Here is a 12,727-nt window from a genome sequence, read left to right as displayed (position 1 = left end):
TTATAAAGAAAATAAAAGAATTAAATTTTGGTTGTCATTTAAAAAAAAATATACAATGGTATGTAAATAAAAATACTATTAAAAGCTGATGACAAATAAATAAATCATTTCTCGAGCTTTGTGAGCTCAACATGTCAGTATTTTTTTGTTTTTGTGAGAAAACTTATATATATAAGGGATATGAACCAAACTAGAGTAATCTCTCAAGTGTGATTAGAGGATAAACTCTCTTTCTAAAGCGTACATAAACTAGAGTAAGTTAGTTACGTATTATCAAACAAAATTGTTTATGCATTTACTATTTCATTCCTTTTCACAGTGATGATTGCAGTGTTTGAATTTTGGCGTGTGATAACAAAGGTTCCTTGCCTCTCAAGATTTACATATAAGAACACCAGTGACAAATTAAACAATGTTTAAGATCGAAAACCAAATGTTTTAATTTAAGAAAACTAAATCATCTATAACTTTAAAAATAACATTGACAATTAACATAATCCTTATAAATGTTGTATACAGTTTAACATAAGTATAATATTTAAAAAATAACACAAAACCAAACTAAAGTAAAAATATGTCTACTTACTTTGACATATGTGGACTTGTTATAAAAAAGAACAGGTAATTTACAAAAGGAAACAAACAAAAAATAATGTAACAACAACACAAACTATATAAACTTAGATGATTAAATTTGTAAACTACAAAAAATACACTACAACATAACACGACATTAATATATCTCCAATAATAATAGGAGAAAAAAACATAGCATATAGTAGAGTTAAACCAATTATACGAGTAAATGATTGTAATAACAAATACTACGGAGTTACAAACATTGTAGGTTTTTTCGGTTTATTCTATATCTTAGCATTGTGTAAACCATAATTTTCATGATTAATATAATTTCAAAAAATTAAAAATCATACTTTGAATATCAAATGTATTTCAAAATGTATAGAATAACATCCCGCGGCACCGCGCGGATCTAACCTAGTATGTTTAACGTCTGAAATTCAGAGTCGGTTTTTATAAGTATTAACGGCGGTGAATAATGTTTATGTCATTTATATAAACCGACACAATGTGCTGATTTCAGTTATTTATCGCTATATTTCCTGATTAATATTTATCAAATAGAAAAAGAATTATCAACGAAAATCTTGAAACCATAGTGGACTATATAAGGTGTTGATTGGTTTTCCCGCTAGCTCCCGCAAACGCAGTGTTTGCAGGTGGTAGCGGTTGTTAGTGATTGGTACCAATCACACAAACCGCTCTCAGTCGCTATAAATCGTTTCCAACCGCTTCAAACTACTGAATTCCAAAAGCTGCTTCCTGCAACCATTTGTGTTTGCGGGCGATTACGTTTTGAATTTTTTTTTTTTTTTAACTTCAAACAAATCAACGATAATGAAGTATATTTTTTATATATCTTTTATCTAGCTATTTTATTCACTAAGGATGAGAGAAAATGAAGTATGAATATGATTGAAAATATTAAAAAAATAAAAAACTGGAAGAAAATAAGATTTCAATTAACAATAACCCAAAAAACTTGATGTAAATTTAATGGCACATCGCATGCAGGTTCAAAAATATCTAAATAAATATAATATTTTCATTAAAAATTTAAGAAAATATGATTATTTGTGAAAAATATAAAAACAAATCTCGAGTGACTCTTCTCAACTCTCGTTTGATCATTACTACCGATGCAAATACTGCCCCACGGAACTTATTGAGTGTGTGAGATTTAAGAAAGAAGATCTACGTTCTAAAACATATATTTTTTCATTTATCAAATTACTTGATTAAAGTTTTGGTAAAAAGCCAAATGCATAAAGTAATAAGTATTTCAATATAAAATTTATTTGTTTTTTAAATAATTATTTTAGTATTTTCTAATGAATTTTAATTATAAATCAAGTTTAATAAATCTTTTTGGTATTTTAAACATTTATATAATTATATATTACATTTATTATGTTTTAACCGTTATTTCACCCGCTGGTCAACCAGTCGTAAACTCTCGCAAACGCACCTATTTTAAAATACTAAATCAGTCATTCAAAACGCTTAATAACGCTTGAAACTGCAACTATCCGCTTCCGCAATCTCCCGCAACCGCAACCGCAAACACTGCGATTGACCAACTGTATAGTTTTACACATAAACGCATAAATGTTTCATGTAAACATATAATATTGTTGTAGACATATCATCCACAATGTTGGACACTTCTTGAACCTCGCCAGCCCCTCTTCATTAGCCAATAAAATTTTGTTCTGTATCTTCTTTTTTTGGTCAAAGTTTGTTCTGTATCTTCATAACTTTAAAAGGGGCTCTCTTCCGGTAGATTATAGGACTATACATCCTTTTCCGCAATAATGATGAGAGAAGTGTGCCTAAAGACCCTAAATACAATAATCATAGATTTTTGTAGTTAGTCAATTCGTGCATCCTACAATACATATGCTTAAAACGAGAGTACACATTAAGCATATATTTACCTTGCAACATGCCAACATTCAAACCCATCATCAAACTAATGATTTAAATTCATCATTAATTCCATGCACTACAAGAAAAGGAGTTCATTATCACGTAATATTCCGTCATAATAATATTTTTTCGTCACAATAAAAATATTGTTACGTATCTGTGACGATTAGTGAATGGTTACAATACAATGGTCACAAATTTTTTTTAGTCACTAAAACGTCACAAGAGTTGCGACTAACTTATATGTATCTATTTCGTCACCAAATGTAACGATTTGTAAACGTATCTATAATGTCACAATTGCTTACTAAAATTATCGTTCCAAATACGTTTTATTTCATGACCAAAATCACGTATCAAGTTAGTCACTAATTACGACGCTACTGTAGTCTCAAAATGTCACACTTAGTGACCTGTTAAAAGTCGCTTTTCCGTCACGGTTACTAACTAAGAACATGTATCAAAACTGTCATTCAATTACGACAAAACTTTAGTCTCAAAACCGTAATGCATTTTGTTACTATTATTACGTTATAATGTTTAACTCATGACGACCAACCATTAGTGTCAAAATGATTATAGTTAATGACCATCGTCTCCTATTTTCTAAATATTATTGTTTTATTAAATTATTGTCACAATGATACATAAGCTATATATTAATAATTACAAAAAAACTTATATAATAAATTTTTTTATTAATTTATAAATTAAAGTAAACAAAACCAATATAAAAAACTGGAGTATTATTAATAGACAAAATTAAGCTAAACCAAACTTAATTAACTACCCACTCCATTGGAAACTTGTGAAGGAATAGATGTTTTCAATGTCAAGTGCTTGGAGACATCATGAATCATCCAAAGACATAGAAATCCCATTTTGCAGCTTTGTTTTGATATTCCAGCAATCTATAAAAAAACATACAAGTATATGAACATTTTCAAACGCAAATAAAATAGTAAATTTTTAACTCATTAAAAAATATGTAACTATGCATAATTTAATCTATAAATATTACCTTAACATAAATTTCATATTTCTCCTTTTGGGTTAGATTCTATTGCCAATTCCTGGCCATTTGAAGACTTTCTCTGTGAAAAGAGTTCTTGCACATCTTCATCGATTTTTCCTACAATCACTCCAACTAAATATATACATATAGATCCATTAGAATAGTCAAATGGAAAATCTATATATACAATTATATATATCCATTAGATTAGTCAAAATCAAATCACTCCGCAAGTGTATACGATGATGATGCAATATTTTAGTAAACAAAGTGCTGGAACATGATAATAGAAAAAGATGAAAATAGAGAAAAGGATAATTTCAACGATTGATTGCATAATATAAATCTAACAATTAAATAAAAAAGATGGGCACCAACCTTGCAAGAGTGATCGGTGAGAACGAGAGAAACAAAGCGGCGAGAAGAAAGAGTAATGAAGTTATCAATTAGGGTTACAATTTAAGGATTAGGTATATTCTTTATATATAATACACGTGAATTAGGTATACTAATAAATAGTTTAAGAGGGAAATTCCAAAAATTACTAAATATTTCGGAAATCTTTAGGCGCTTAAAATTCTAATTATTCATAAAAATAAAATATTTTCCAAAAATTAAAAATCTAGTATATGGTATCTTAAACTGCTTTGTTAAATTTAATTAAAATATAATAAAATTATTTAATCATAAATTCAAAGTGCTTGTTGACAAAAAAAAATAATAATAAACTGCTTTAAAATAACCATAAGTCCTTACATGTTATAGTAACCAACTTGCAAATTCTTTTTCTCTAAACAAGGTTAGATTATCTCCACTTATGCCAGGAATCAGGATTAGCAGCAACCATGAATTTATTGGACAACCTACATAAAAATATTAATTATTAAGAAACATAACAATATTTTATGTTTAGCCACTAATTAATGAAAATATAACATGTTTTCACGTACCTTTCAAATGATTTTAACAAAATTTATTCACAGTTTAACAATCATTTAGTCTTATAACAATTTTTTTGTTTATATTCATGTTGTTTCATAGATTAATTAAGTGGTGGACATGAGATGGATAGACATGAAGTAAACTTATGAAGGATATTTAACTATAAGTTAAAATAGTTATCTACTTTATAAACAATACAATCATTTTCAGTTTTTAAGGATTATTATCAAATGTTCAAGATGTAATTGATTAGTTTATAAAAGAAATATTTTAATTAGTAGTTTGTATTTTCCTTAATAAAATACAATGATCATTCTCTTTGTAAAAGTATATTTAACTGGTTAATCAATGTATGTTTGATAAAAAAATATCATAATACCATTACAATAGTTATGACTTAAATTATCGTAACAATTTTGTAAATGTTTGAGACAACTTTTTGTCATAAATTAATTTGTAACCGTAGTATTATGACCAAACAATTACGAACTTGTTATAATTTTTTTTCTTCCCAGTAAAGTATCTAAAAGATCACAAATGTGTGACAAATAATTTTGTCTCAAATTAACGTCACTATTTGTAACTACATATTTGTAGTAAAACCGTCACACTTGTTACGATTAATAATATTGACACTATTTAGTAGCTAATGGTGACAATTTTTAGTGACGACTTAATCCGTAATAATGTTATGACGAAATAATTACGAATTTATGACTAAAAAATAATGTCACAACATAGTCTCTAAAAAGTCACAAATTTGTCACAAATTTTTTTTGTCTCAAGCTAATGTCACAATGATCTCTTTTTCTTGTAGTGATGAAAAAAAGAAAAAAAAAATGTTGTGTTTCTTTAATCTTTTAAGAAAATATACAGGAAGCAAGAGCAAGATGTTTCCATCTTTTTTATGAATTGACATTGTCTGCTCTTAAACTCAGGTAAATCCATGAATTCATCTCTGCTAGTTCCTCTATACCATTTCTTTAACTTCGAAACTCAATGAAACCAATCATAATTTCTTATATTCCGCATATTGATCAATTTTGGAAAAAAAAATCTATCAACTCAAAAGGATCGATGCTTTCAAACACTGAGATTTAAATTTTCCGCATCAAACTATAACGATTCTCCATCATAAATTCTGATAACCTAACAACGAATATCTCCTATCATGTTCCAAGTTAGAATCAATACCTAAGTTGGTAGATTCGATGAGCTAGGATGTTCGTTCGTCTCGATCCCTTACAGAGAACATCGATTTTAGATTTGTTTGAATCAGGAAATATAATAAAATCAAAGATGTCGGAACTCCACAGTGCTGTCAATGGAAGAGATCAGAAGTAATCGGAAACGCATAAATTGGTTTGTTGATCGTGTCGCATGCATGCATTTATTTCCTATTACCAATTCCTACTCAACCATAGGGACCAATATCATATATTCAATTTCCATTTAAAACTGACATGAACTCAACGAGATTACGATTCAATTTTTATGATCGAGGACCATTTTTTTTTCTTCAAAATGTTCTTGTCTTGCAAACACACTACTAATGTCGTACAAATGAAAAGATTGTTTTCCAAAAATATATCAATCATGGCTCATGGCCTACCCACATCTATTATTTCGGATTTCATCTATTATTTCGGACCCAAGTCCTCAACTTCTTTAATCAGCTCTCTATTCTATTTCCATATATAGAGATATATAAAATCTATGCATGACAATGGACCTTGACATTATTCTTGTGAAAAAGCTTCTAGATTAAACTTTTCTTTGTAATAGATAAGATAAGCAATAAATAAAATAGAATTAAATAGTTTTGCATGCAAGAAAAGAAGGGAAGGTTAGGTAGCATAGAGCGATGAAAACGTAAGAATGGAGGCTGGTAAGACGAGTGGTGGACGAGCAAAAGAGTATGTCATAAGAGTTAAAATACCAAATGTAACGTCACTTCTTTCTCTCACATCCAACCTTCAACACTCTTTTTATATATACATACAACTTTGAACAATCAGTTTTTCTCCACATTTGCGTATTGTCTACATTCAGATTTTTCATATCGTGTTGGAACTGACTCTCACCAAAGCTCATCCATCGTCCGGTAAATTTCTTGAGCCCTCTTCATCTGTAATATTTTACGGGTCTTAATAAATTATATAGATATCCGTAATTATTCAATCCAACACGTTATATATCGGACGCAGTTATATAATAAGTCTCTCTCTAAAAGTCTAAACATTCTTATCCTAACCCGAAAAGATGATGTCTACTTGTTAAAAAATAAAAACTCTTGTCACGTGGCCCGGGTTGGGTTTGGTTTGGTTTGCCCATTAAAAATCCGGTGACAGTCTTAACGGTGTGAGTTTCTGTGGTGGTGGCGTAAAACACGAAAAACATGCGATATATTTTCGTAACGCCGTTTAACTTTGTTTACGATACGACAAGACAAGGTGGGCAAGGATCCCAGTCACGACCAGATTAGTGAGAACGATACCCACGAGAAAAATGATAACACTGAAGCTTCTTCTTCTTCTTCTTCTTCTTCTTCTTATACTTAAAAAATTCTATCCCTTTCCTGAAAAATCAATCAAACCCAATTGAGTTTTACACAGAAAGCTTTTGTCTTTCAATCACAAATTTTGAAGTTGAGCTTTGCAACACAAAAACAGAGAGAATCATGGATAAAGCTGCTGAAAGACAGAAGATTTTGCTTCGTCATCTCAATCCAATTCCTTCTTCTTCTTCTCTTAATCATGAATCCTCTGTTCTGTCTGTAAGTTTTAGTTTGTCTTAATCGTTGAGTCAGAGAGTTTTACTAGACATTGAAATTGTTTGTGGAAAGATGATCACAAGTTTCTTTTGTGTGTTCTTCTGACTTGAATCTTTCTTTATGTTAGCCTGTGAATTGTGCTTCTGAAGTTTCTCCAATGGCTGCTTTTGGAGACGACATTGTGATTGTAGCGTAGGTGCCTCCAAACTCAGTTGCTTCACATTCACTTTCTTTTAAGGTTTCTTGTTTTCTTGATTCTTCTTCTTCTTCTTCTTCTTCTTCTTCTTCTTCAGGGCATATCGTACCGCCATTTGCAAAGCGAAACGTGGAGGTTTCAAAGACACTCTTCCAGATGATCTTCTAGCTTCTGTTCTCAAGGTACATCAATTAAAAACCTTTGCTCAGACATGGAACTAGTAACTAGTATCTGTGAGTTCTCATGTTCCAATGTTTTGTTCTAATTTAGGCTGTAGTGGAAAGAACATCTTTGGATCCAAGTGAAGTTGGTGATATCGTTGTTGGTACGGTTTTAGCTCCCGGTTCTCAGAGAGCAATGGAATGTAGAGTTGCAGCTTATTTTGCTGGTTTCCCTGGTACTTCAAAATCAATTAATTACATTCTTACATTGGAAGATCATAGACAAACAAATTTGTTGATGTGTTGCTTTACTGTTGTTTTACGACGAGCTAGACACCGTGCCAATCAGAACTGTTAACCGACAATGCTCATCTGGACTACAAGCTGTTGCTGATGTTGCTGCTTCTATTAGAGCCGGATATTACGACATTGGTAAGACACAGCTTCATCATATTTTTGTAGTGTCTAGCTGGCTACTTGTCTAGGCCGCGAGATCAATTATCTTTGTTGTGAACTGCAACAGGTATTGGTGCTGGAGTGGAGTCAATGTCAACTGATAGTATGCCTGGAGGCGGCTTTCAAACCTCTAATCCGAGAGTACGTTGTCTCAATGATTCTTTTTTTTAAGTCTATTCAACCAGAACAGTTGTAAAACTCCTAAATGGGAACAGGCACTAGAATTCCCAAAAGCCCGTGATTGTTTGCTTCCAATGGGAGTTACTTCTGAAAACGTTGCAAAAAGATATGGTGTTACAAGAGAAGAGCAAGATATGGCTGCGGTTAGTTTACCTATTCTCTTCACTTTTTTTTTGTTTCTTTCTAAATTCATATAAGTACTGAGTTATCAGTAATCAACAGGTTGAGTCTCACAAGCGCGCTGCAGCTGCGATCGCTTCTGGTAAACTCAAGGATGAAATCATTCCTGTTGCTACCAAGGTAAAAAAACAAGAAAGCTCCTCAACTTCTTTTTAAAACCCTTTTGCTAGAGATTGATTTCTCAATGAACGATATTTTTCCTTAACAGATTGTGGACCCGGAGACTAAAGCAGAGAAGGCAATCGTTGTATCTGTTGATGATGGTGTGCGTCCAAACTCAAACATGGCAGATTTGGCAAAGCTGAAGACTGTCTTTAAAAAAGATGGTTCCACCACAGCTGGTGAGAAATATGTTTCCACAATTCATTGAGAAAAGCGAGATCATGGTTTAGAGCATTTGTTTATATATGTGAATTGTGTAGGCAATGCTAGTCAGATTAGTGATGGTGCTGGAGCTGTTCTGCTAATGAAGAGAAGTCTTGCAATGAAGAAGGGACTTCCCATTCTTGGAGTATTCAGGTAAAATGAATATGGAGAGGACTTTGTCTACATTTTGATGGTTTAAGAAACCGAGCAAATCTGATCCCGAAACAATGTAGGAGTTTTGCTGTAACTGGTGTGGATCCATCTGTAATGGGCATCGGTCCAGCTGTCGCCATCCCTGCTGCAACTAACCTCGCAGGGCTCAACGTCAGCGATATTGATCTATTTGAGATCAATGAGGTAGTGAAATGTTTCACATTAGTTGTTGTCTGTTTCGGAATTATCCTTACTTATGAATCTCTCCATTGATGAACTGTGTGAAAAAACAGGCATTTGCATCTCAGTATGTGTACAGCTGCAAGAAGCTAGATCTAGATATGAAAAAGGTCAATGTTAATGGAGGAGCCATTGCTATTGGCCATCCTCTTGGTGCTACAGGTTACTACTTTATACAAGCTTTGCCTTAAACAGATAATAATATGCAAGATGTGTATGTGTATAGGCTAATAGAGTAAGTCTCCATGTACAGGAGCTCGATGTGTTGCAACATTGTTGCACGAGATGAAGCGGAGAGGGAAGGATTGCCGCTTTGGAGTAGTCTCAATGTGCATAGGTAATATATTCACAGTTTGAATAGGCTCCATAATTATATTGATTTTTTGTGTAGATGGTATGCATAAAATGTATATGTAACAGGGACTGGTATGGGAGCTGCAGCTGTTTTTGAGAGGGGAGACTCTGTTGATAACTTATCCAACGCTAGAGTGGCTAATGGGGAAGGTCATTAGAGCAATGTAGAGAGCTTGAATAAGCAGAAGCAACGTGTCTAATAAATATGATGCTTGTAGCTCTCTTTCACATTGTTGAACAAAGAAAACTTGGTCATTCTGAGTTTAGAAATCAACTACTACTTTTCTGTGAACAAAGTGTTAATCTAAAACCAAAAGTTACATCCTTCCTCACACAATTCTGAACACACAAAGCAGCAAATCTCATTCTCCATCGTCAGGAGACCCCCCTGGCACCAACTACATCACAAACAATTTTAAAAACCGGGTTCTTAGCATTTCGACGATTAAAGTGGTCAACGGTTTATCTAAATAAAGATGAAAAGAAATCAGAATGAAGTTTCTACAGCGTATGGCTAGTTTGGCTACAGTTAGAAGAAGTCAATTTCGGAAAATATAGATAAAATGGTGTATTGACTTACAATGGCTATGTTATTTCCATTGAGCAGGATCTGATCAAGCTTTGTAACCCGTCTTCCTTCAGCTGTAATCTCACTGCACAACGATGCTTAAATTAGTAACACACTCTAGTAACATCTCAAAAAGAATCTGATACAGCAAAAACCTCAATCTATGAATCTCCGGAGTTTAAAGCATTAAATCACTAANAAAAAAAAAAAAAAAAAAAAAAAAAAAAAAAAAAAAAAAAAAAAAAAAAAAAACTCACCAAAACCACATTCGAACCAATCTAAATAAGACTATATATACACACACACGATGAACGTCATTCAATCAGATCACAGTATTCTGAAATAAGCAATATCGCAATCAATCACTGAAAAAACTTACTTAGTACCGAGAAACAAAATCCAAAGTCTAGGTTTCTGCATATCACAACTATGGCTCAATGTTCATAAAGCGGTCCAACGCTACTACGCCACTCTTTGGGGTGGGTCAGTATTGAAACTTGAAATGAGCATAACGAAATCAACAACACTTAGTACTGAGAAACAAAATCCAAAATCTAGGTTCTGCATCTCACAACTACGGTTCAACTCCGTTCTCTGGGTCAGTCTTGAAACTTGAAATTAGCATAACGCAATCCAATTACCAATATAAGAAAAAAAAACTAAGGCACTGAGAAACAAAAACCAAAAGGCTGAGTTCTGGGGGTTCTGCATTATCACATCTATGGTATCACCACCTAAAGCGTAATAGATCAAGGCAATACAAGTTCCAACTAAACAACATACAAACAAAAAAAATCGAATTCAGAAGAAGAAGAAGAAGAAAAACCCTAAAAGAAGAGACTTACTATTCGGTGACATCTTCAAGGACCATGTTGACATAAACATCAAATCCTTTGAGAGTACCAACGAGCTCCTTATCTCCTTTCATTATAACCCATATCTTCGATCCTATGCACCTATCGATTAGCTCTGCACAACACACACAACCCAAATCGCTCAACAAAATTGGTGGTACCAAAATAGCAGATCCAGCCTATTGAAAAGGCACCCAAGTCGGAGATGTAAGTAGAGAAATCCATACCTGATGGAAGAAGCTGCGAAGGATTGTTCGCCATGAGGAAGAAACAGTGCGAACAAGTGAAAAAGGGTTTTTGATTTTTTTTTTTTCCTCTGCTCTTCTTCTTTGCTTCAAAGGCTTTTCGATTTTTAGGGTACATATTTAGCTAACAAATCGTTCAGTGTTTTACTTTAAAGTAATTTCCAAGAAACCCCTCAAACTTTATAATTCTTTTAAAATTGACTTTTTATTATAGAATGTTATATATAAACCTTTTAACTCCCTAAATAAATGTGTCCAATCGAGTCTCACTCAATTTTGTTTTGTTTTTTTTTTTATAAATCTTTTCGGCTGCTCCGGTCAGCGCTGGTAAAAACGCACTGAAATGCCGCTACATAATGGACTTCTCCTTGCTGGGTCACTACATTGTTTGAACCCGAATTTGGAATGCTTTTCTATTAATATATGAGAGTATTTTATCAGAATATCATGTAAACTATATGTGCCGAAGCCCAGATCCAAATTTTCCACATAATTGTTGTGAAAAATGTTCCTAGGATATCTCATTACAACCTCCCCACTTTTTCACTATCACTAGATTACAACCTCTCCACGCACTTTCTTCACTATCAAGTCTCAAATTTATATGTAAGAAGATTAAAACCTTGATTAGTTGATTTCTTGCATTGAGATAACAAGTCCACTTATAGTAGTCGAGAAGAAAAAAGAAACTCTCCTAAACAATCTTACCCTTGCTACTATTATCTAAGGACTTCACTTACATGTTTGCCATTCATTAATTACTTTTGTCTACTGAATTAGGCATTTCCCAGACGCATCTATCTCAAAACATGTTGTTCCAATGTATCAACTCCAAGATTTGGAGGGTACTGTTTTATTTTCCCTTAGTGGTCGAATTGCTCCCATTTTGGTTCACCAAGATCTAATAACTATGTTCTCTGGCCAGCATTGTTGCCACGACTCACGTACTGTTTGGTAGATCCGCAAATTTTTTTACCATAGATTTAGATTAAAATAAATTTCCATATAAGAAAAATATATATGTATGGGAATATAAAAAGTGTGAATTTCAAAATTCGAAGCACAATGTCTACTTTGGTTTAAGAGTTTGCAACAAAAGGATGAAATTGTCTTTCTGATTAAATAATTAATGGAGAACAAAATATAAATATCAATAAGTAGATGCTGTGAGAACTGAAAACGAGCTTCTCCTTCCGAAGTGATTTAAATGTGGAGGAGCTTATCGCCGTTAAGTAGTTCCGAACTGAATTGAGAGAGTTTTTGAGTATTTGAATTTGTATTGCTGTTTTTGGAAAAATATTGGATCCCTTACAAGTGACACCCCCCTTACATATTTATACCGACCAATTTATTACCCAATCAATGCACAATTAATAGGGCATGATTTGCTCGATCTAATTAATCCTCTTGAATGCGGGAATCTTTGACCGGGCCCGAGCTGCGAGCTGACCAGCACGAAGCATCTCCGCGCTCTCTTCCTTTCTCCGGGCCTGATGGGCCGATCAGTAATACGCTCTTGGCCCATTAGACAAGCCC

The 12,727-nt window shown here is 32.9% G+C and overlaps 2 protein-coding genes across 3 annotated transcripts; one reads left to right on the top strand and one right to left on the bottom strand.

Annotated features, from left to right (window-relative positions):
* On the top strand, positions 6,479 to 9,816 carry LOC104723144 (3-ketoacyl-CoA thiolase 5, peroxisomal). Of its 2 annotated transcripts, none has more exons than XM_010441468.2 (14): positions 6,479 to 6,569; positions 7,366 to 7,430; positions 7,532 to 7,616; positions 7,705 to 7,831; positions 7,929 to 8,027; positions 8,119 to 8,192; positions 8,267 to 8,374; positions 8,454 to 8,531; positions 8,620 to 8,752; positions 8,834 to 8,930; positions 9,011 to 9,134; positions 9,224 to 9,332; positions 9,424 to 9,507; positions 9,591 to 9,816. In XM_010441468.2, exons 2-14 carry the CDS (start codon positions 7,396 to 7,398, stop codon positions 9,680 to 9,682), a joined length of 1,245 nt encoding a protein of 414 aa, XP_010439770.1. In that variant the 5' UTR covers positions 6,479 to 6,569; positions 7,366 to 7,395; the 3' UTR covers positions 9,683 to 9,816. The 2 variants fall into 2 exon arrangements, with proteins under 2 accessions (XP_010439770.1, XP_010439766.1); XM_010441464.2 differs by lacking the exon at positions 6,479 to 6,569 and adding an exon at positions 6,856 to 7,241.
* Positions 9,720 to 11,300, bottom strand: LOC104723159 (sm-like protein LSM5). Its single transcript, XM_010441476.2, has 4 exons — positions 11,174 to 11,300; positions 10,938 to 11,061; positions 10,105 to 10,177; positions 9,720 to 9,922 (listed from the first exon to the last, which is right to left on the bottom strand). Exons 1-4 carry the CDS (start codon positions 11,205 to 11,207, stop codon positions 9,887 to 9,889), a joined length of 267 nt encoding a protein of 88 aa, XP_010439778.1. The 5' UTR covers positions 11,208 to 11,300; the 3' UTR covers positions 9,720 to 9,886.

This window comes from Camelina sativa, chromosome 2, assembly GCF_000633955.1.
Source record: "Camelina sativa cultivar DH55 chromosome 2, Cs, whole genome shotgun sequence".
Classification (NCBI taxonomy): Eukaryota; Viridiplantae; Streptophyta; class Magnoliopsida; order Brassicales; family Brassicaceae; genus Camelina; species Camelina sativa.
This window is presented reverse-complemented; position numbering and strand designations above follow the sequence as displayed.

What these genes read in the sequence shown, in the direction of transcription:
- LOC104723144 (XM_010441464.2), top strand. Translation starts at nt 7,146, where the DNA reads ATGGATAAAGCTGCTGAAAGACAGAAGATTTTGCTTCGTCATCTCAAT. An exon ending in TTATTTTGCTGGTTTCCCTG is followed by an intron (nt 7,832 to 7,928) that starts GTACTTCAAAAT and finishes ACGACGAGCTAG; the next exon opens with ACACCGTGCCAATCAGAACT. An exon ending in AGCCGGATATTACGACATTG is followed by an intron (nt 8,028 to 8,118) that starts GTAAGACACAGC and finishes GAACTGCAACAG; the next exon opens with GTATTGGTGCTGGAGTGGAG.
- LOC104723159 (XM_010441476.2), bottom strand. Translation starts at nt 11,207, where the DNA reads ATGGCGAACAATCCTTCGCAGCTTCTTCCATCAG. An exon ending in CTTGAAGATGTCACCGAATA is followed by an intron (nt 10,178 to 10,937) that starts GTAAGTCTCTTC and finishes ATCGTTGTGCAG; the next exon opens with TGAGATTACAGCTGAAGGAA. An exon ending in ATGGAAATAACATAGCCATT is followed by an intron (nt 9,923 to 10,104) that starts GTAAGTCAATAC and finishes TTTGTGATGTAG; the next exon opens with TTGGTGCCAGGGGGGTCTCC.